Source organism: Gracilinanus agilis, chromosome 6 (assembly GCF_016433145.1).
Source record: "Gracilinanus agilis isolate LMUSP501 chromosome 6, AgileGrace, whole genome shotgun sequence".
Classification (NCBI taxonomy): Eukaryota; Metazoa; Chordata; class Mammalia; order Didelphimorphia; family Didelphidae; genus Gracilinanus; species Gracilinanus agilis.
This window is the reverse complement of record NC_058135.1, coordinates 275,186,826-275,211,306: the sequence shown is the minus strand read 5'-3', so window position 1 is coordinate 275,211,306 and position 24,481 is coordinate 275,186,826. Positions and strand designations below refer to the sequence as shown.

Genomic DNA, 24,481 nt, shown 5'->3' with positions numbered 1-24,481 from the left:
AAGTGGTTGGGGCAGCTGGGTAGCTCAGTGGAGTGAGAGTCAGGCCTAAAGACAGGAGGTCCTAGGTTCAAACCCAGCCTCAGCCACTTCCCAGCTGTGTGACCCTGGGTAAGTCACTTGACCCCCATTGCCCACCCTTACCAATCTTCCACCTATGAGACAATACACCGAAGTACAAGGGTTTAAAAAAACAACAACTAGAAGTGGTTGACTGAAGTAGTTTCTCAGTAGTGTGAAGATGATATTAACTCTCCCCTCACCCACTTTTATATTTAATCACCAGAAATGTATATCCTTAGGTATGGGGAGGTCTGTGACGATGTATGTTATAGTGAGTGACAACTCAGAAACAACTGACTTCCCCCTGGGCAGTCCTAAGCAAAGCTAAAGCTACAGTTGGTCCATGTAAAGTGGAAGGAATGGACAGGAAGTGATGCAAAGAAACGTCTTTAAAGGCAGTGGCAACTTCCTGTGAAGTCAGTTCTTTGGAGTTCAGAGTTGGAGTTGGAGTTCAAGTTCAAGTTGGAGGCTGGTGAAGGATCTGCTTTGTGAATGTGAGACTCTGAAATTTGGTGAGATTTTTATTGACTCTCTCCCTTTGAACTACCACGTGGGTTAGTGAAAAGACTGACTCCTTTTCTTGGAAATTTATACACAATTTGTATACCTAATTTGTTTGAAATTTGTAAACCTAAATGGCATGGATCAGATTATAAGAGAATTTTAATTAGTTATTTAGTCTTATTAGTAGCAAAATTTTTAGCTCAGAGAAAGGGTTTTTGTTCATTTCACTCTGTCCCCTTTAAGAAATGGGAAAGAACTAATTTGCTGTGGCTCCTTTAAGCAAAAAGGATAAAATACAGTGAAGGGAGAATTCTGGATTCCATTTTCTCTGACACTCTGAGAGGACAGGAGTGACTTTCTGCTCTCTGAGTTGGGGAGAAAGTTTGTGGCAGTTGAAGAAAATTTATATACTTAATTAATTAATTTAGAATATTTTTCTGTGGTTACATAATTCATGTTCTTTCTCTCTCCTCCTCCCTCCCCCTCCCTTAGCCTATGAGCAATTCTACTGATTTTTATATGTATCATAGATCAAGACCTATTTCCATATTATTAATATTTGCAACCCAGTCATCATTTAGTCTACATCCAAAATCATATCCCAATGAACCATCTGACCAAGCAAATGTTTTTTTTTCTGTGTTTCTACTCCCTCAGTTCTTTCTTTTTTGGGTCTAAAATATCACTAAGAATCTAGATAATTCTGGTGGAAGGGTAGAGTAAGCTGAAGAATTACAACTATAAAAAACGAGTCTAGTGGCTACAAAAGCACCTGGGAAAACCTTCCCAACCTCCCAGATGAGGTTATAACCATCATAGGGTAACTAATTCCCTTGGGAAACCTCCCTCCTCTGGTATGATACTGTAATAGCCATAAAAGGCATGTCTTTATAAGTCCCATTCATTGCAGCATGGAAGCAAGGACTACAATAGTGAAAATCACTTCTGATGTCTCATCCATTACATTTTTAATAAATGCAGAGGTGGGGAATACAACAGTGTTATTGCACTGCCCTTTGACTACTAAATGGATCCTTACCTTTTGTTACAAACAAATCAAAGGTAGGCAAATGATCGGTTAGAGGTAGTGGTGCTCCTAGATATCCTGAAAAATCATTTATGGAGACACCTTAAAATCAATTTAAATTTTTAGGCCATTAAATTCTCCAAAAGATGTTTACAGGTTGTAACCATTTTGATGAAGTCCATCCATCATCATCTATGTGACAATTAACAAAGACAAAAAGGAACAAAAAGCTGTTTGGGCAATATGTGACCTCATTGATCTGGTGACAAACCCAGCATCCATAAGGACCTATGGTTTTGCCATGGAAAAGGGTTTGCGCAAGTTGACTATGGACTTTTACAATGGTATTTTCTCCTGTTCAGTCATAAGGGGAGATACAAATAAAGACAATGTAACAGCACATATTGATAATGGCCAAAACACAGCAAAAGAAAATGACATCGTATAACAGAATATTTCAGATTAGATCAATATGTGAACTAAAAAAAAACAAAATTAAATTTTAAACAAATAATCAGCAAATGCAATATATATGACAGGATACAGGCATTGAATTCAGGAGTCCTTTTCTCTAATTCTAATTGCTGCATTACAGAGACTTCTTCACTAATTGGAGGAAAACAAACTAGAACAGTTAACATCAATAAAACAATGGAATCTGAAATGCTTAAAAATTCACCTCCAGACTCTTTAAGTTCCTTCTCCTTCCCAGAATCATCATCCACTTAGATTCTTTTGGTAATACCTCTTGGGTTCCCCATATCTGCACTGGGCATAGTGTGGAGGAACCCCATATTAGATGTGTTGCAGAGACTGGACAGGCCAAAATGGCAAGGAGGTGTAAAGAGATGAATCTCCTCCCCCACCCAATCTCAGGATTACTCAAGCTAATCTTAAGGACAAGTGCACCCAGGGATGGTAGTAAGAAAAGACACCCCAAAACTTTGAGCTGTGTGAGTTCTGTAATATTCTCCCAGAATGGGAACAGTTTGAGACAGACAGGAAAGTAGGTCATGCTTGCAATTGTACTTATTAATTGGTTGTAAATCTACTTCCTTTTAGTAGGTGGTGCTAGTCTAGTATGTATTGGCTAGGAGTAAAGACCTCACAAGGCTAGTAGATGGAGACACACCCCAATCAGTCTTTGAATGGAGAGTGGCCTAAAGGTTTTAGCACAAGGCTGTTAGTGAGGGAAAACAAAAGTTTTCTATTTTAGGTACTTGAATGTAATAACTCCTCAGAGCAGCTTAGCTGATCTAGTCTGGGAGAGCAAAAAGGGTTTAAGTGGCTACAATGCTTGAGACCTATATGGCGCTTTAGGAAAGGCCTTAAAGAAAGAGTAAACTTCTAGGAGTAAGATAAGGCTAAACTTTTTCAATTTTTTTCCAATAATTCATACCTTCTGATAACAAAATAATTGAGCTGAAATTATTAATTTCTTCAAACATTCTAGGATTCTGGGCTGTGAGATCCCCGAGGTGAAAGGAGTCAAGTAGGTTAGAGGCTAATTATTGCTAAAAAAACAAACAAACAAACAAACAAAAATACACCGAGTTTACCAGGTCACAGCAAGAAATGCACTCAGTAGTTAACAATGTAAGGGAAAGAGGGATTTATACTTTACCAGTCACCCAGAATGCAGTTTGTAAGGACTCCCAGCTTGTGTAGCCAAGAGATGTCACCTCAGCAGCAGGAGGAGCAAGAATGACAAGCTTGGCAAGGACCGCCCAGGTATTTAGCAAAGGAGGAAGAAGCAGCAGCAGCAGGACAGACAGCAGCTTGAGTTCTTAGGGTGGGGTGTGTGTGAGGGAGTAGCAATGAAAAGGCCACAGCAGGATAGAAATACAATTTTTCAAAATTTATCTACTCCCTCTTCTTTACTCAAGGGCTTTCTTAAAAGAAAATTAAAGATTTTTTTTCCATAGTGGTTGCCAAAAATGTAGGATTTAAATTAATATTCAGTACTCCAAGTATCATATTTTATGAAGTTTATTAATAATCACTTGACATAAAGGAATAAAAAGGCAATTATCTAGCAAAATATAAGACCACATGAGTAGATTCTTCTGATACTCACCTCACACAACCTCCACCAAATGGGATCACAGGAAGAAAGAGAGAGGTTGGGCTACACCAAATTTATATCCTCCCTATGTCAGCACATGACGTGAGAAGGAAAATGGGGTACTGAGAATTGTAGTTTTTATGGTAACAGATTCTAATTACACAGCCTTCTGATTTCTACAATGTAGGAAATACAATATATAGTGTAAATCCCACTGCTGATTGACACAGGATATTTCTCCTTACATTGACTATCCCCTCTTTAAGAATTCTGGTACATTTTCTTTCCCCTCATACTGTTGACAGTGTGGGTAATTGGTCTGTTTTAGCTCTATTGCAGCTCAGCATTCAGTATTTCAATCAACTCTTGATATTCAATCTCTTTAGTAGTTGATTATACCATTTGCCAATGTTCTACATTAAAAGAAAGCAAGCGGCCTCAGCCATTTCCCAGCTGAGTGACCCTGGGCAAGTCACTTGACCCCCATTGCCCACCCTTACCAATCTTCCACCTATGAGACAATACACCGAAGTACAAGGGTTTAAAAAAAAAAAAAGAAAGCAGGGCATGGTACATTGAATTTAATAAAGTAAAAGGATTGGACTTATAATCAAGAATAATATATCCAGCAAAGATGAGAATTATTATGAAAGGTAAAAAGTGGATATTTAACAAATTAAATAGTTGAAACTATTCCTGGGGGAAAAAAATGGAACTCAGCAAAATTTCAGATCTATTAGAAACATACAAAAGTAATGAAAGAATAATCATAACAACCCAAAAAGTCAAAAAATTTAATTCTCTTGTGGGAAAATGTCATCTATGGCCTTCAGTGCCTAGGAATTTAGAAGGAAAGGGAATGAGATAAGGAAAGAATTTGGAATCCCCTTGGGGGATTGAGGGATAAGAGAAGGAAAAGCAGATTATGAGGAGGATAAGGGGATAAGTAAATGGAGTGAAGGGAGAAGTACCTAGACAGAAGTATATATCAAGAGGTAGGAGGGTGAGGGATAAGGGAAAGACTCTTAAGACAAGATAGGGGAGGAATTTTTAGAATAAACTCATAATAAGAAGTAGAAAGACAGATTTTTGGCAATGAGGAAAGATTTGTGGAAAGGTGAATAGAAGGAGAATTTAAAGGTAAGGGGTAAAGGACAAGGAAAGGACTTTTGGAAGTGGGCCAATTTGTAACTAGGAGGGCCAGTGGAGAGAATAAGGGAAGATTTCTGGCTAGGGGTGTGAATTGAAGAGGTATTGGTAAAAGGAAATAAGATATCTGAGGAGGGGTATGAGAAAAAGAAAGGAAGAGGGGGACAAACTGGGAGGAAATATGGAGTAGATGGAAATGCACAGCTAATGACTGTGATGGTAAATCTAAATAGGATGAATTTGCCCATGGGAAGAAAATAGATAACAGAAAGGATCAAAAACCAGGACTTGATAATGTGTTGTTTACAAGAAAGACACTGAAAGTTAGACAAGACACACAGATTGAAGGTGAGGGTTTGGAGCAGAATATACTATGCCTCAGCTGAATCAGAGAAGTCAGAGGTAGTAATCATGATCTCTGACATATCTGGGGCTAAAATGGATCTATTTGGAAGGGACAAACAAGGTAACTATATTTTTTTGGAGAGTACCATGAATAATGAAGCTTTATTAATAGTGAACCTATATGCACCAAGATTTATAATGTCCATATTTTTAAAAGAAAATCCAAGATGTAAATAGACAAAAAGTAATAATTACAGCCAGGGACTATAATTTTCCCCCTCTTAGAACTATACAAATTAAACCAAAATATATAAGAAAGAAGTTAAGGAGATGAACCTTTGATGATTAGTTAAATATGAAAGATATCTGAAGACCCTATTATCCTTGAAGAAATAATGAGCAGGAGGACCTCAGAAAACTGGAAAGACATATATGAACTGGAGTGAAGTAAACAGAATCAGGAAAACATTGTACACAGTGTCATCAAAACTATGATGAACAACTATGAATACCTGAACTACTATCAGCAATACAATGATCCAAAACAATCCCAGAGGCCTCATGATAAAAAAAAATGTCATTTGCTTCCAAAGAAAGAACTGGTATGGTATAAATCCAGACAAAAGCATTTTTTCATTTTCTTTCTTAATTTCTCTTATTGGTTTCCTTCCACAAAAGTATTAATATGATGAGAAAATATTTTACATGATTTTATATGTGAAATCTGTAGCACATTGCTTACCATGTCAGAGGGGATTTGAGATGTAAAATTATTTGGGGGGTGGTTCTTGGCAAGAATATTGGAATGATTTGTCATTTACTTCTCCAGTGTGTCCAATGGATCCTTTTTGTCAAGCAAATAAAAGTAATTGGTTTTCCTGGAGTCATATATCTAAGAAATGTCTAAAGTATGAAGCATTTGGCTACCTCCTAATGGAAACCTGCCAGTCTAAATTTCACTATATTCTTTTACAGCCAAATAGTATACTGGACAGAGCATTGGCTTTGGAATCAAGAATATCCAAGTTCAATCTAGCCTCAGAGATTTCTTTGCTATGTGATCCTATGCAAGTCACTTATTTTCTGTTTGTTTGTTTTGGTTCCCTCAATTGTAAAAATGGGGAAAAAAATAGTACCTATCTCCCAGATACGTACATTGTGTTATATATATATTTGTTTCCTTTTCTCCTTAATACTTCCCTAGAATCTCTTCTCCCTGGCCCTTCTGGAACAAGGACATAGAAATTTAAGAATAACACAGTAAGCACAAGACCCAGCTCACAGGACTTATGCTAGAAGGTATTTTTTAGAGAATATATTTCCCAAAGCTCTTATTTAACAGGTGAAGAAATTAAAACCTAGACAGGTATAGAGAGCCAGCTCTATATTTGGGGGGGGGGGTCCTGAGTGGCGTTTAGTGGCATTAGATTGAAAAGACCAGAAACAGAAAACTGAGAACAGCCAGACTAGTGGTTAGCCCATAGCTGCTCCAACTTCATGGAGTTTTGAGTTTATTATATACTGGTTTCAAACAAAGAACACAGAGAAAGAATCACAGTTGTGAAGGGGTCATAAATCACATAAAAGAAAATCCTTGGAGGCTTCAGAGTACAGTTAGAAGAGTGACCAAGGCCAAATTTCAACCACCGATTAGTAAGATATTAATTCTGGGAGCAGAAATATATTTCATAGAGATTTTTACTAATTGAGTTCTGTCCTCTTGAATTATAGGACTGTATCTGGTCAGATAAGGTCTTGTCTAGCTTTGTCTGTGTCCAGCCTTGATTATATTTTTTAGAGTTCAGGTTTTTTAATTATCAAGGAGAAAAATAGTTAACTCAGTAGCTGCTGGTCTCCTAAGGACTCAAAGTTTTCCAATAAGAATATTAAGAAAAGGTGGGGATCTGAAAATGAGTTAAAAGAGGAGTCTCAGATTTTTACCTTAGATGGCCCATTCTGTCGGTGTCCTGACATACAGTTCAGAAAAAATCATACACACAGTTTTACTTGCTGATGATTTTGTAATGGGATCCAGATAAAATATCTATTAGAGACTATTTCTCTAAATGACTTCCAATAGCTTCCTGGAGGGGTCAAGTTTTTTTTGGATTAACCAACCTGCTGGTACCAGAGCTTTTCAGGGCTCAGGTGACCAGGACCAAACACAAAGACTGCCTCAGTCTGGATTGGTCATGTAGGGAATCCAGATAACAGGCCTTATCCAGACCCTGTTTCTCAAATCGGTCTTCTACAGAAAGGTAAAGTGATTTCTCCAAGATGATGAAGATACTGCATTTTACAGTTGGAATTCAATTAGTTCCTATGACTCCAATAACCAAATCACTATCTCTCTGCAAATATGAAGAAATAAATTATAATCTAATTATGTACTATCATTTCTATTCTTTATTTTACCATAAAACTCTTTTTCTAAGATTGTCCTTCTAATTGTTTGATGTTTGGCTTCCTGGTTTCAGTTTGGTGGCAGGGTTTAGTTTATATAAGATAAAAAGAACTAAGAAACAAGGACATGAAATAAAATTGCCCAATATGGTACTTCTTAACATTTGCATTTGTACCTGTTGTTATGGGTCATTTTGTCAGTCTATAGACTCATTCTAAGAAAAATGCTATTTTTGGTAATAAATATATATGAAGATGTTATCAATATCCATATATATGTATACATATATCCATATATATGTAATTTAAAAGAAAGTCAATTATATTTAATTAAAGTTTCTATTGTTTTGTCTTTCTTTTCTTTCTTTCTTTCTTTCCTGTATGATTCCCACTACTAGTCCAAGCATCATTTTAATCAAGAAAAAAAAATTAAGCCATACAATGTAGAAAGTAATACATAATTCAGACTCAACATTAAGGAATATTGTACATTTTTAAATATCTTAGTCAATTTCTCTACAACATGAGTACTTAGTAAACACTATATGCTAAATTTTTTCCCAAATTTACATTAAGCTGTTTCTCTGGTTATCATCATTTGGGAAATTAAAAGAATTATGGCATCATTAGATGATCTCATAGGTGAAGTTGATGGCTGTTTGTCACTTTTCTAAGCAGGTGACAATAGAGAAGTGATGAGTAATTTACTGATTTTTAAAATAAATTTAAATAAATATTTATATATATCTATATGGATATTTTTGTGTGCATAGAAAGAGAGCTTAGAAAAGCTTTCAATAAACACTGTAAAAAGAAAGTATATTTTTGAATTCAAGAATTTATTTCAAAAGTACGCCACTTAGGGGGTAGCTGGGTACCTCAGTGGATTGAGAGTCAGGCCTAGAGACAGGAGGTCCTAGGTTCAAATCTGGCCTCAGAAACTTCCCAGCTGTGTGGTCCTGGGCAAGTCACTTGACCCCCATTGCCCACCCTTACCACTCTTCCACCAAGGAGCCAATACACAGAAGTTATGGGTTTAAAAGAAAAACAACCAACAAGTAAACAAATAAAAGTATGCCATTTAAAGCTATTTTTATTTAAAATATTTAAAATAAGGATATTTAGATGATAATGGTCAATTTTTAAAAATGTAAACTTAATAAACTAAACTTTCAGATCATTGGGATGTGTTCATTAGTAGGCTTGATTCTTCTTTCAAATTAAATACTAAAAAAATGGTGAGATGATTATTTTTAAAGGCTTGTTCTTCTCTGCCTTGGAATATCAGTAGAATAAAATGTAATTACAGCCAAGGGCATCAGAGAGCTTCGAAGGAAAGAAAGTCTGTGAAAGTTCACTGGGATTCGTTATTTGGAGCAGAAATGAACACAAAATTAAGTTTGTTTGATAACAACTTCATTATTTTTTCTTTGCTTATGAAAATAAATCAGGCTATAATGGTCCCAGTAGTCTTGCTTATCCTAAATTTTCATTAGATCTATATTAATGAGCATAGAGGGAAAAAATCCCCAAGGGGCATTGAGTTGAAGGGTATATCTATATTTAAAATCTTTAATGACACATCTCCATACAAAATAAAGAGAAATTCAGACCAGATTGAACATATATTCAAAGTATTCAAAACATTATATTAGGAGAGAGTTGAAAATCTAAACTTAGTTCCCTAAATATACCTTTAAACATTCATTGTTCATTCTAATCTTTCTTAATTATCAGAACAGAGCATTCTTAGAAGGGAACTGTTTATTCTGTCTATTCATTAGAATATAGCAAGAAGACAGGCATTCAGGAGAAGCATGTGAGAGAGTTACTAAACAAGTTATTACTCCCACAACTCTTAAATATCAGAGCTAACATGTAGCAATACATCTGGGAAGCAGAGTGCAATAATGGGAAGCATGGTGCTCAGTAAGCAGGGTACTTATTTTTTAATGAAGCTTTCTAATTCTTACTACCTATATGACCTTGGATAATCATTTGGCCTCCCTAAATATTTATGCAAGCTGGGGTTCTTAATCTATATTTGTGAAAATAAAGATCTTTGTTGCTTTTGTTTTCTATCGAAATTCATAAACCTTTGAAATTAATCTATAGAAACCACCCCATGGATCCTGGGTTAAGTATTCTTACTGTAATTCATTATCATCTTCTTATTGTATGCTTGGAATATCTAAATCTATATAAGTAGAATAATCACTAATTGCTCCTACCTAAAAGAGCTAAAAAAATCTTTGAGTATAAGTCTATCAGCAGACTAAAAATGGTCTACAAATTAATAAGGACCAGCTGAACTAATAAAAGGGTAAAAAATAGAAAAAAAGTCAATAAAGATTAGGTAACCTCTCATGTGCATAATTAAGAAACAGAATAAATGAATTCAAAAATGTTTTTAAACTTTCTTGAGCAAAGGGAAATTAAGTTCCAAAGAAAGAAAGATATCAATTTGAATCCATTCCATATATGTAGACATATATATAAGTATATATGTATATATACACATATGTAGTATAATATATTTTATTATATATTCAAATAACAGGATCATTGAATTTGGTTCTATATAGGACACTGATTTGGGGGAAAAAATCCCTCCAAATACTTGAAGTATAATCAGTTAGATAAAGCTTGGAAATAATTTTATCATAATATATATTGTGATGAATGAAAAAGAAAGATATACACATATATTAGTAAGGTTCATAGATTAGTTCTCATGTCTTTTTGGAGAGGAATCAAAGAAAACTTCATGAAAAAAGAGGTACAAGTAAGAATTTACATACCTTGATATACATTCTAAAACAAGGGGTATGATTTTAACAGGTAAATAAAAAAAGAAGATAGATAAGATGAAAGTTCTCTCAATGTTAAAAAGAGGAATCTCATAGAGAGTCAGAGCCAAGATGGTGGTGTAGTAGCAGGGAAATCCTGAAACTGCTCTAAATATCCTACTAAAACAAACTTTGAAAAGCTTCTCAGAGAGGACTTCAGAGGGGTAAGATTGTGGCTTAGAAATAAAAGTCAAATCTTCTGCAAAAACCCTTCCATACCAATCAAAAACAAAGAACTTCAAGGGGGGACACAAAAACAAATCCAACAATAGGGAAGAGCCAGGGAACTCTCTTGCTCCATTCCATTTAAAAGGTAGTTGGAGAAGGTTGAATTCTTTGGTTTAAGGAAAAGAAAGAAGGAAGGTCCCCAGCCTCCTCCCCCATCTACTGTGTTGAGACTCCAGCAGTAGCTGTAGGTTGCTGGGGTCTCAGGGCAAGAGCTTCAGCCCAGAGGGAGTGCCTTGTTGCAGTTGCAAGGGTGCTCTGGTCAAGGCTGGAAGGGAAGCAGCTGGAGGAGAGGGGAAGAGAGGAGACTTACTTGGTCATGTGGGCTTCTGCCTCTGGAGGCTTTGGCCTCAGGGCACATCTAGCTCCACAAGAACAGCTTGACCAGGCCTAATCCAATCTAGCAATAGACCAGATAAGAACATGGAAGTCCAATCTCCAAGACACCTCACCTATTTTGCTCAGACCAGAATAAGAATCTGGGTGACTGGGATTCAAGGACAAGGCCTACAACTGCAACAAAGTGTCCTGGTACCAGGACTGGGAAGCTTTGGGCTCTAAACCAGTGGCCTGCAGAGAGGTAGCTAGAGGAGAGGGGAAGAGACAAGATCAGTTTGGTTGCACTGGCTTTGGCCAATACTCTTCCATCTTGGGCTTTTGCCTCTGGGGGGAATTGGCCACTGGGCAAATCTAGCTCTGGCAGACTAGGCTTAATTCAATCTAGCAATAATTCAGATAAGAAGCCTTCTGAGAACAGGGAAACCCAGTCTACAAAACAGGATGCCCACCTTCTGCACTCAGACGCACATTAAAAATCCCAAGGACTGGGATCCTAAGGCAAAGACTGTAACTGCAAGAGTACCTTAGTGACAGGGGTGGAGACTTGGTCTGGCCAGTCAGCCTACAGGGATGTGGCTGGCAGGGGGAGGACAGGAGGACAACTACCCTTCAGCCTCAGCACCTTCATCTTCCAGTTAGGATTCTGCTGGCAGCTGGGGAAGATCTAGTTTGAGATCTCATCAATACAACAGGCCAGCTGCATCAGCTTAATCCAGTTAGTTAGCAGAGCAGAGAAGAAGCCCCTTCATGACAGAAAACCCCAAACCCACAGATCCAGCAAATAAACAGAGGAGCAAGAATACAGCCTAAGGGGAGAAAGAAGGAAAAAAAATATGAGTAAACAACAGAAAGTGAAAAAAAGAAATTATAATTGACAACTTCTATCCAGGTAATGAACAGAGAACAAATGGAACAGAGGCAGACCAAGGAACACCAAGCAAAAACTCAGGAACTCCAGCAAACTGGACACAGGTTTTGGAAGAATTCAAAACACAATTCTATAAACAAGAGAAGCTGAAGAAAATTGGGGAAAGAACTTAAAAAGCAAAATAGGTCATCTGGAAACAGAGGTACATGAACTAAAACAAGAAAATAGTGCCCTGAAAGCCAAAATTGACCAGCTAGAGGTTAAAAAAAAAAGGAGGATAATACTAAGAGAAATAGGAAAAGAGACAAAATGGGGTAAATTTATATTTCATAAAGCAGCACATGGGGAGGGGCAAAGACCAATACAATGGAAGGGTGAAAGGTTAGTGACAGGTAATACTTAATTCTTGCATATCAAAGAGAGAACAATCATAACCATTGGAGCAGAGAATTGTATTGTACCCTATAGAGAAGTAGAAGGGTAATAAATGGGCTGGTGGGTAGGGAGGGGAGCAATATCTGGATGTGGATAGTGTTCTTTCTCATAGGTTCCTCTGGATTGTCCTGGATCATTGCATTTCTGCTAGTAGAAAAGTCTATTGCATTTGATTGTGCTACAATGTATCAGTCTTTGTGTACAATCTTCTCCTGGTTCTGCTTATTTCACTCTGCGTCAATTCCTGGAGGTCTTTCCAGTTCACATGGAATTCCTCCAGTTCATTATTCCTTTCAGCACAATAATATTCCATCACAAGCAGATACCACAATTTGTTCAGCCATTACCCAATTGATGAATACCCCCTCATTTTCCTTTTTTTTTTTTTTGTCACCACAAAGAGCATGACTCTAAATGTTTTTATACAAGTCTTTTTCCTTATTATCTCTTTAGGGTACAAAACCAGCAGTGTTATGGCAGGGTAAAAGGGTAGGCATTCTTTTAAAGTCCTTTGCACATAATTCCAAATTGCCCTCCAGAATGGTTGGGCCAATTCACAACTTCACCAGAAGCAGTGCATTAGTGTCCCAGTTTGCCACATTCCCTCCAACGTTTATCACTTTGCTCCCATACTGGCCAGTCTCTTAGGTGTAAGATGGTACTTCAGCGTTGTCTTAATTTGAATTTTCTAATAAGGAGGGATTTAGACTTTCTTCCAACAATAATCCTATAACTCTATAATTCTAGTATCCTAAGTAAATAGAAAAGATAGAGGAAATAAATCCCTTTTCCCCCACAAAAAAAGAATCAGGATGAAAAGGGAACTAATGGTTTTAGACAACTCAGAAAGTTCTGATTGAATGAATGAATGAATGAATGAAATGTTTATTATTTCTTTTATTTGAATAATTTTGCTAAACCCTGGAGATAGAAATAGAAAAAAGTCAGACAGTGTCCCTGCTTTCAAAGATCCCACATAAGTAAAGCAATACATAATAAAAGAGTCTGTTACAAGTCAGATGGAAAGGGCTAATAGTCTTTAGAGTACAGTGGCAAGGCAGATGACTCTTCTCCTCAATGTAATCTCCAATGTTAAACATTATAGCAGTTTATAATGTTGAACTTTTTGATAGCCAAGGACTTAGGTAGCAAGTTTGAAAAATTAAATAATTAAGAAATTGATTATTTTATCATTTTTTCCTAAGAATTTTCCATCTTCCAGGTAGAGAAAAATGGATTATATATTTAAATATGGAAATTATGTTTTACATTCTTAAGATACATTTAAAATTAGAAAAAATAAAATAATTATTAATTTAATAGACAATGATTGCCAAGTTAAATATGTGTATAAATTAATGGCTTTGTGATGAAACTAATAAAATAAAAAAATATATATATTTATTTTCTCCAAGAGCAAATCAAAATCTTATACATAGAAGATATTAATACCCTTTCATTTTTTTTAAGAACTATTCATCTACATTCTCAAGAGCAAAACATAGAGAGCTAGTTGGTAGGCCTCTCAATTACCAGCATAAATTTTTTCTCAGTTCAAAGAGCTTGTTTATTATAAGATATAAAACAAGATTGCATACAAATAACTATAATATATATGAAAAATTTAGTAGAGAAACATGAAAAAGATGTTAACGAGTTTCAGAGAAGTCATCTTTTATAAAGGGAATTAGAGATGTTACGGTGTCTTAAACTGGATGCTAAATGACTAAGAGATAAATATTGTTGTGAAGATTATTTAGGTATTAGTTTATATATAGTTAATGTGGACTTAGCAGGAAGAGCTGGAAAATTCCACATGGAATGGGGAAGCAGGAAGTGGCTGGCACTCTCTGAGAAGGACTCCATGGTGGGAGTTACAAGCAGTCACTGATTCTCTGGGAGACCTCAGAGTTTGTGGAGTTGCACCCTGATTCCCTGGGATCCTGGAGTATGGTGAAGGTTGGAAGCAGAGGACATCTATCCTGCACAACAGCACTGAGTAGGGAGTGATCTGTGATCTGGTGGATGGCTTGCAGGCTCCTCTGCCTATTAGGCTGCTTTAGACCATCAGTTCTGGAGGAGTTGGTTCCTGGCATCCTGAAAACATCTCTGGACTATACTGTGAGGATTCCCACTCCAGTCCTGTTATTCTCTGGGCCCTGCCTGGCTTAGGTCTTAATTTAGTGTAGTCAAGTCCTTCCCCTGTGTCTGTCGTTTGCCCTTAGCTTGTAAGTGTAGAATCCCAATTCCCATCATACCTTAGTTTGTCCCTGATTAAAAGGTGTTGTTAAAATCTTGCCTTTACTTGTCAGCTTCCATAGGCTCTGTCTTGTTGTTACTGGGTGGCAGATGGAGGCCAGCAGTCATTTCTGTTACAGACATCCAAACAGCCATTATAATCCAGTCTCCCTACTTGTTGGGCCCCTTCCTGTCATTCCTGTCTCCCACACACCCACCTGTTTACTGTTTAAGGCACCTTTCCCCTGGTTTCTCCCTTAACAATATCATTTTAATAGGGACAGTGAAAACATGTTTTATCCAAATGTTTAGATCAGTGATTCCCAAAGTGGGAGCTACCACCCCCTGGTGGGTGCTGCAGCGATTCAGGGAGGCGGTGATGGCCACACTTTTTTTGTATTACATTCTATTCTGAGTTCAATAAATAGTTTCATAATTTCCAAGGGGCGCTAAGTAATATTTTTTCTGGAAAGGGTGCGGTAGGCCAAAAAAGTTTGGGAACCACTGGTGTAGATGGAGAACAATTGGAAAAAAGGAAAACCACTTTAAACTCATTATTAGGGTGCAAAGAAGGTTGCTTATGTAGCTTAGTAATTTTAGGATTTTTTATTTAGCCCCTTTTTTCCTGTCATTACACTATAGAAGATATCATTCAGTATAATAAGATTATTTCTTTTGAATTTCCACTTCTCAGTTCATTCTCTGGATCTTATAGGTTCTTAAGAGGAAAAAGAAGGAGAAGAAAGCTGGTTTAAGAGGAAAAAAGAAAACAATAACAGATAGGAATATTCTATTCAAATCAATTTAATTCAATTAAATATAATACAATACAAGGAAACTAAAATCTGTTACACGTTAATTATCTGTCAGGAACTATGCTAGACTTTGAGGAATGAAAGACAAAAATGAAATAGTCCCTTTTCCAAATTATTTTACTTTTAATTTTTCTTAATGGCATTTGATGATATCCAAGTGCTGAGGCCATGGGGCTTTATCTCTTAAGCACTTCTGCTTTAATACAAAGAGTATAAAATTAAATGGAATGAAATCTACCTGTTCTGATTACAGTATGTGTCTTGTCTTTATTGTTTGTGAAAAGAGCTCCAAAATGACAGTTAAAAATAATAATAAAAGAAGAATTCCATTGCTTCAGTTTCCAACCTTCAGGTGACTGGTCTATAATATGCCATATACTTTTAAGATACTCAATGAGAAAGTATTTTTTGGTGGATTATCTTTCTTAATGCATTCTTAACATCATTATTCCTTAGGCTATATATGATTGGATTCAACATGGGGATGATAAGTGTATAGAAGACTGAAGTGACTTTGTCAATATCTAGAGAATGATCTGTGCTTGGACGTAAATAAATAAAGATCAGAGTCCCATGATAGATGGTAACTACTGTCAGGTGGGAGGCACAAGTAGAAAACCCTTTCTTTCTTCCCTCAGCAGAACCAGTCTTGAGGATGGTGACTATGATGTAGGCATATGAAAGGAGGACAGTCAGAAGACAGATGGCTTCAACAAGACTTGCAAAGACTACCAGAACAATATCATGGATGTAAGTGTCGAAACAAGACAGGGAGAAAAGAGGTGAAATATCACAAAAGAAATGATTAATTTCTTTAGAACAAAAAGACAGATTGAATGTGTTTGTTGTGTGAATAATAGAGCTCATAGTTCCACCCAAAAATGCTCCAAAAACTAGTTGGCAGCAAACTCTCTTGGACATTATTACTGTATAGAGCAATGGGTTACAGATTGCAACATACCGGTCATAAGCCATGGCAGCCAAGAGAAAAGATTCTGTATCTACCAAAGAACAAAAGAAATATAATTGTGTTGCACATCCGTTATAAGAAATAGTTTTCCTCTCTGAGAATAAGTCCGCCAGCAACTTTGGAGCTATGACTGAAGAGTAACAAGCATCTATGAATGATAAAACCCCAAGGAAAAAATACATAGGAGTGTGTAGGTGTGAACTAGTTGTGATCAATGTAATCATTCCAAGGTTTCCCAACAAGGTCATGATGTAGATGAAAAAGAATATCAAAAACAGTAAAACTTGAAGCTTTGGGTGATCTCTGAAACCCAGGAGAAAAAAACTGGTCTCCACACTACTATTGTCTTTATCCATATCTGTAGTTATCTGTGATTTCTTGTCTGTGTAAGAAGAAAAATGGTTATGTTAATGATTCAGAACAGAGGTATCCAATACACAGTCCCAGAGGTACAACATTCCCTAATCTTGCCAGAATCAGATTAAATGTAATTGGGAAATATTTAACAAGAAAAATAAAAATACAATACAATCTAGTTATACAGTTTTCTAAGTCAACAGGTTACCTAGAGAAATCTGTATACATTTTTTAATACCTCTCCATTTGAATTTGAGTTTGATATCATTAATTTAGAATATTTGATGGTGAAAATGGGTAGAGGAATGATAGGGAATATGGGTTTATATCCATCTGGGTGCCCTTTAACCAGTAATTCCAGAATAGATTTTTAGTCACAATTCTTGCCTTTCCTCAAATCTAGGAATGTATAGAAATGTAACCTATCTATGGAGATTGTAGCAACTCCTCTTCTTTCCCTCATACTTCTAAAAATAGTTTCCATATAATTAAAGAGATAAAGTATCTAACATCCAATATGATGAATCCCAAAACTAAATGCTATTTTCTGATTTGAGTGTTTTACTAGTTACTCAGATGTATTTAGGATAGTAATTGCTTAAAACTGGTATGTAAACCCATCTCAATTGCCTAATGAAGGAAATTCAAAATGGTAACAAAATAAAAAATTCCAGAGTATATGTTGCCTTTTTTATTGATATTTTTTTACATTTTTAAATCCTTAACTTCTGTGTATTGGCTCCTAAGTAGAAGAATGTTAAGGGTGGGCAATGTGGGTCAAGTGACTTGCCCAGGCTCACACAGCTGGGAAGTGTCTGAGGCCAGATTTGAACCTAGGACCTCCCATTTCTAGGCCTGACTCTCAATCCACTGAGCTACCCAGCTACCCCTTTTATTGATATTTTTAAGTGTCTTTATTCTCAACTTGTTTATAGTCTCCCATTTTCCTCTATATAACTTGTTCATACATAATTTGCAAGTTGTACATTCCTTTGGTACATGTGAGTTCATTAATAGCTGGAACTGTTCTGTGTCTTTCTTCCCATCTATCTCAAACACTTAAAGTAATACCTGGTACATTATAGTCTTTAATAAATGTTTGTCATTTGACAAAATTATTGTCAAGAAATGTTTTCTGACTTGTCAAAGTGAGGAAAAGAAATGAATCTGAATTCACATGATGTTCTCTTTGAGAGATAGAATTTAAATTATATAAGAAAATTAATATAATATTTTAAAGAAATTATATGCAGTAATGAAATGAGTTTAATATCCACACTCAAAATAGAAAGATAATTTTGTAAATCTTCAAAAATCATTGAATAAATGAAACATTTTTCTTAGGGCTTAACAATTTTGTTTTTAATACTACAATACCACATTGAAGACAATTATATTGTTTTCACTCTCCTTCATACTGGAATGGATCCATACTGTGCAGTAGGATTCTCAAACACACACCATTGTCCTCACAAATTCTTTTAAACATTACTTTGAGAAATTTGTTAATCTGTTATCAAATCCTAAATAAATTCTGTATTTGTTCTAGGTCAGTACCATTTCATTTATAAACAAATGCTAGAGGAATTAGTGGAAGATTATTCCTGTGGAGGTTTGAATGTAGGGAAGGATCAGGGCATTAAGGGAATTCAGTTCCAAACAAAGAAATTTATATCTGATCCTATAGGTCAGTGATGGGCAAATTTTTTAAAGAGGGGGCCAAAGGAAAGGAAATGTTCATCTGTCTGTCTCTAAGGCAACCGAAGTTTCATTTTATTGTATCCTACTCATTGTATTCATCAGATTAGGAATAATGTCTGTGGCTGTATAGAACATTTCAGAGGGCCACATCTGGCCTGCAGGTTATAGTTTGCCCATCACTGCTTTAGGTAATAGAGAATCACTAAAATTTCTTGGGTGGAAAAGAGCAGGGAATGATGACATGGACATATTTATATTCTAATAAAATCACCATGGCAGCCAAGTAGAACATTTCTTAAAGTCAGGAAAGACTAAATTTGGGGGACCAATTAATAGCGTATTGCAGTGGTCCAGCCATGAGATATGAAAAGCCTAAACTAGAGTGATGGCTGTGTGAGTATAGAAAAGATGACTTAAATGAGATACATCATCAAAGCAGAAATGATAGGGTTTGACATTTGTTATAATCTGAGATTTAGAAGTTATCTTAGATATCCAGTACAGCTTCGATATTTTTAATTGATTAATCAGAATTTCAGTGAGTCAAAATGATTTGTTCAGGATTATGGTTGTCACATATATCGGTGCTTATTTTAGACTGAAATTTCCTTCAATAAGGATTATTTCATTCCTTATATTATTATCCTCAGTATCCACATTTCACTGCGTAATTTGATGCAAGCATTCATTTTTATTTCCAGACTATAACAATGTTCTGTTGGTTCATCTCTGTGATTCAAGTTTCTCCCCACTCCTAACTATCATTTACTTAGCTGTTAAATTGATATCACCACTCCTATTCAAGACATTCCAGTGGTTTCTTATTACATTTAGGATCAGATATGATTTTTGTGTTTAAAGACTTTCATTATAGAGACCTTTTCTTCATTTCCAGGCAGCTTACACCTTATTCAATTCTACCTGCTTTGTGAACCAGTGACACTGACCTCTTTGCTCTTCCTTCCATAAGATACTCCAACTCCAGAATCTTTGTAATTTCACTTGCTATCCTCCAATCCTTTAATTCTCTTCCTCATCATCTCCATCTCCTGCCTTCCATACTTGCCATCAGGTCTCTGCTTAAATTACATTTTCTGCAAGAAATCTTTTTTTTTTTAAATCTCCCTCAATGATGATTCCTTCTCCCATGCGATTGTATACAATCATGTATATATTTTGTTGGTTCAGTTGTCTGAATTTTCTCTCTTAGACTATGAGCTTCTTAGGAACTTTCCCTCTTTGCATCTTCCCTCTCCTACTCCTTTCTCCTCCCTTTCTTTGTAACCCTTTACCTTAGCACTCATCCTGGTACATTAAAAAAAAAACGCTTAATAAATGTTTGATGACTTTACTATGATTTTTGAGTCTGTACCTATTATGTTTTCTCTCTCTTCCACTTTTCAGGCGGAAACAATCACCATTTTGACAATCTGCCTATGATTATTCATTTCTAAACATTATAATTTATATGCATATATAAATAATATATAATTTGTTATAATTATCAAGATTTGAAAAACAAATTGCCCAATTTCTCAGAGTAAGGTTTAAAACAAGAGTAAATAATCTCCTAATGGAGGACATAAGGTATTCTCATATGGGCAACACTCATAATACATACCTAGTGTATTTACTTTTGTCACTTTGACTTTGTTGAAAAGTAACAAACAACTTTTTTGCTCCCTTTAGATTTCTTAATTTTGCTATAGCTAAGAGAGATTATGAATGGTATAGTTCAGGAAAGGTAAGTTGTTTGGTTTTTTCTTTATGTTTGATATATCACCTTATGCTTTTAAAATCATTGTTATTATAATCTAGGTCTCCCAATTGCAATCTCAGTACTCCCAAATTGAAATTACAGTAGTTGCACAGGGACCTATCCCTACTAACAATCAACTTGGAAGCTTTGATCTGCTCTGCTACAGACCTTGGCCAGTTTGCTCTTCCATAAAGAACCTTTTGATTCTCAACTCCTGGGAATTTAAAATAAAAGTACCAAAATTAGTGAAGAAATCCCATTAACTGAAATCTACTACAGCTCCAAACTCCTGACCTCAAGCAATCTATTGGTCTTAGTAATAGGGAGTCCAGATGTGTGTAGCCATGGACCAGCCCCATTCTTTAGATTTAGATCCTTCCTAAATATAGCATTCAGAACTCAGCATATTCTCCTACAGATGGTCTACATGCAATGCATGGCGTAGTGAGAATACCTATTCTCTAACCTTGGGCACTCTTCACCTTAAGTATTAGATTCTTATCATGTAATACTTTTCATATATATTGCAGTTATAAACTAAAGCTCTCAATTTCATTGTTAGATAAATTGTTCTCTAGCAAAGCATTTATCATTTTGCCCTTATTAAAAAAGTGGCTCTCTCTCCTACAACAACCTGACAATAGTATCACATTGCTATTGGATATGTCTTATTGATCATCTTTAGCCCTTTTGAAACTCAGAACTTCTGAGCACAAGAAATTCACTAACCTCAGCCTCTACAGATAGCAAGTATTATATTCATATACCACCGAGCCTGGGTCAAGTCATTTGCATGTTATTTATATCATTTGTCCTGAGAGGAAACTTTTATCCAATAGAGAAGCCTTTCAAAGCAAATATTTGCTTAACATTCAAATAAAAATCAGGGTAGTTGGCACTGGGATGTCTCAGAAGTAAAGGTAAACTGAGTCATCCAAAAATCCATATTGACAACTTAAAGGCATTTCCTATGGTTAGATCTCATAAATGGCTTTATCTTTCTCTTCTAGACAGTTATATAATTAATCAAGTTATGCTCAGAGTGCATGCAAATTCAAAGAAATGAATTTTAAATTAAAATATAGGAAAGAGCCATTATATAATAAATGGAGGTGCCTCAAACTTATTTTTTAAAAAAGAAGATTTTCATGGCTTGTTTTAGGAGTTCTCCCAAATCCAGAGTACTTACCAAGTTACCACCTTTCTGTTTACCTGCTTTCTTTGTAAAGTGTAGGTTTTATTAGATGGATGAGTCTTCAGTGGGAAATGTGAATTTTCTTGGGCTACGATGAATTTCCTTTAATCAAGGGCACTATTTCCCACATCCCAAAGTAAATCTATAGTTTCTAAGGAAAATTTGGAACTTTTTATATGTGACTCTTGGTCTTCTTAAACACACTTCCTTGATAAGATTACTCAGTGTGCTCCCAAACCTATATACTTCTGATTGCTAGGTCCCCAAAGAATCAGCCACATGGGAAAATGGCATATCCTTAAAAAGAATGAATAATATTTATGACGTAATTTGTTCTTCATGATTTTCAGAAACATGAGAGAGACCCATCTAGGCATTACAAATGACAAGCTCTTTTGAAGGTTTGGCAAGCACCTAGTCACTCTGTGATTAAGTTAATCAATAAAATCATAATCTCTTCATATGCCACCTTTAGGAAATACAAAAAATAGGTTACCAGTATGAAAATGTGGTTGGATCATAATTTAATTCAATGGATTTAAACAAGAAATTTCAACATGTCTGATATGACAAAGAGTTTTAGATTTAATCATTTGGAGATTCTAATTTCAAAATGCTTTCCAAAAGAGCTATAATAATTAATTGATAGACCAACCAACATTACAATAACATATAAACCATATTTAAACCAGGCCTCTAGAACATTATATACACAATCTATGAAAGACATTTGAAAATTGTATTAGATGAACTCATTGACTCCCATAAATTTCCTAATTATTTCAATGCTGATGCCTTCAGGATAATTCCTATCCTACTCTCTTCTCCAAGTCTCTATCTCAAATCATCATTCATTTTTTAGACATTTCACACTGAATATTTCAAGTTCAAATTTCAAAGTTCCTATTTCAAAGAGAACTCTTTATCTCTCTCCCCATGTCTCCACCTGAATTCCCCTAATTCTTTGGCAGGTATTACTATTCATTTAAAGAGCTTAATCACCTTAGCATTGATTTCATCTGCTTACTCTTCCTCACCTCACATAATCAATGAGTTGCTGAGTTCTTGATTTTCATCCATTATACAGTTTACCCATATTTATGCACCTCACCTTGCTCTTGGAGTTCACATCTTACTAAATTCACTCAGAATCTCTGTCCTAGACTATTTCAATAGCCCTCTAATTGGTTTTTCTGTCTCAATTATATTTGTCTTCAATCCATTCTCCAATGAGCTTCCAAGTTGATTTTTTAATTACACATTTGATCAAAATTAGCTATTCACTAAACTATAGTGATTACCTAATTCTTCTAGACTAACATATAAAAATGTTTTCTAAAACTCTTCAAGCTCTATGTATGTTGCTATATTTATTGAATTTGTATACTCAGGGTCAAGAATAGTCCCTAATGAATAGTAGACATTCAGTGGATACATTTTAATTGCCAGAAGGAAGTCCCAATCTGTTTTTCTAGTTTTATATAAAATACTCCCCACCTCAAATGCTGTGGGTCATCTAAAGTAGTTTTGTCTCAATTCTTCACTCATTAAATTTCACTTCCTGTCTTTGTGCTTTTGTAGTGAATGAACACCCTTCCATCCTGTCATGAAATCCCTTCCCCATCTCTATATCTGACATTTTTTTTACTTCCTTCAAGATATAGTTCAAGCTAAATCTTCAACCCTTAGCTTTCCCCCTTATTCTCCAATGACTATTAATCACTTCCCCTGACTTTCCAATATTTAATAGAATGAATAAGTATTTGGTATTTATCCTGCATATATGTATTATTCATTACATTTTTATATTTTTCCTAACTTTCCCATTTCTCACATACAGTTTACCTCAAAGTATTCTAAGATCAAGTTATTTTGATCTACTTTTTTTTTTCTTAGATATTTCAACTCAATATTTTCCCACTCACTAGCTCTCATGGCTAGAAAATTCTCTTTCCTCACTTCTGCACAGTGGAATTTGTTTTACATCAAGGATTGGTTCGAGTATCACCTCCTGCAAAGGTCTTTCATGATCTTCCTCCTTCTGGATGCTAATGTTTCCCACTCCAACGTTACCATATATCTTATTGGTACATGTTTTATCATATGTTAGAATATCAACATTTAGAAGGTGGACACTTTCACATTTATCTTTATAACCCCAGGGCCAATCGCAATCTTTACATGATACATTGAAGGTGTTAAAACAAATTTCTAAATGTTGCCAATTAATAAATATTGTTTAGCTAATATTTGGAATTCTTAATAGAATTCAAGAGTTTTTTGAGACTAACAATAACTTCATTTCTTTTCTTTGTATCCTTATTTCCCAGGACATTCACAAATAGCAGATCTCTTATTTTTAGAATGATTTGGGGTTGATTAAAAGTCTAGACTGATTGTGGGTTGCACTGATGAAAATATTCTATATATAAATGCATTCAGGACTTGAAATGCAAAGCACCAATTATAGAATTTATTCTTTCCTTGTTATTTGTTTTCTTTTATATCAGTTATTACAGCCCCAAATTTTGGCATAAGGAAACATATAGACAAAACAAATAATACTACAACCTCTATTATTATACTTGATTCCTCATGTACCCAGCAGGGATTAGGTTCAACATATCAAATTATATATTAACTATTAAATCAGTATATCTAACTTTCCATTAAACAACTAAATAGGGAGAAATAAATTAATATACAGTAATGAAGGGACTAACTGATAAATCTATTCATGTAACATTAATAGATGATATCTATTTATATCATTGTTAACCATAAGGAGGAAGTGGGGAAAGAAAAGGATAAATAAATATGATGACAGTAGACACTGAATTTTTAAATTTCTTAACAAACATGTTATTTAAAATTTGTTGACTTGAAGCCAGACCAACAGTTATTACCCCCATGTTAAAAATAAGGAAAATCTAGGGAGAGATGTTAAGTATCTTGATCAGAATAACACAGCTAGTAAGGATACAAAGAAGAATTAGAATACAGACATTGTGGGAACAAGTCTGGTATTTTATCTAGAATTCCACAATGATGTTTTATTTTCCTCATCTTTAAATTTAATATTAATAGGAACATATAAAAGATAACTCAGTATGAGATTGCACAAGGAAAGCTCATTGATAGGTAAGCTAAAACTGTTCATTGACATTGATATAGATA

General features: G+C 35.3%; 1 protein-coding gene across 1 annotated transcript; it reads right to left on the bottom strand.

The window, feature by feature from the left end:
• Nucleotides 1-15,712: 15,712 nt before the first annotated feature.
• Nucleotides 15,713-16,648, bottom strand: LOC123252629 (olfactory receptor 5I1-like). Its single transcript, XM_044681900.1, has one exon. The coding sequence runs from the start codon at nucleotides 16,646-16,648 to the stop codon at nucleotides 15,713-15,715; it is 936 nt and encodes a 311-aa protein (XP_044537835.1).
• Nucleotides 16,649-24,481: the final 7,833 nt, after the last annotated feature.

What these genes read in the sequence shown, in the direction of transcription:
- LOC123252629 (XM_044681900.1), bottom strand. Translation starts at nt 16,648, where the DNA reads ATGGATAAAGACAATAGTAGTGTGGAGACCAGTTTTTTTCTCCTGGGT.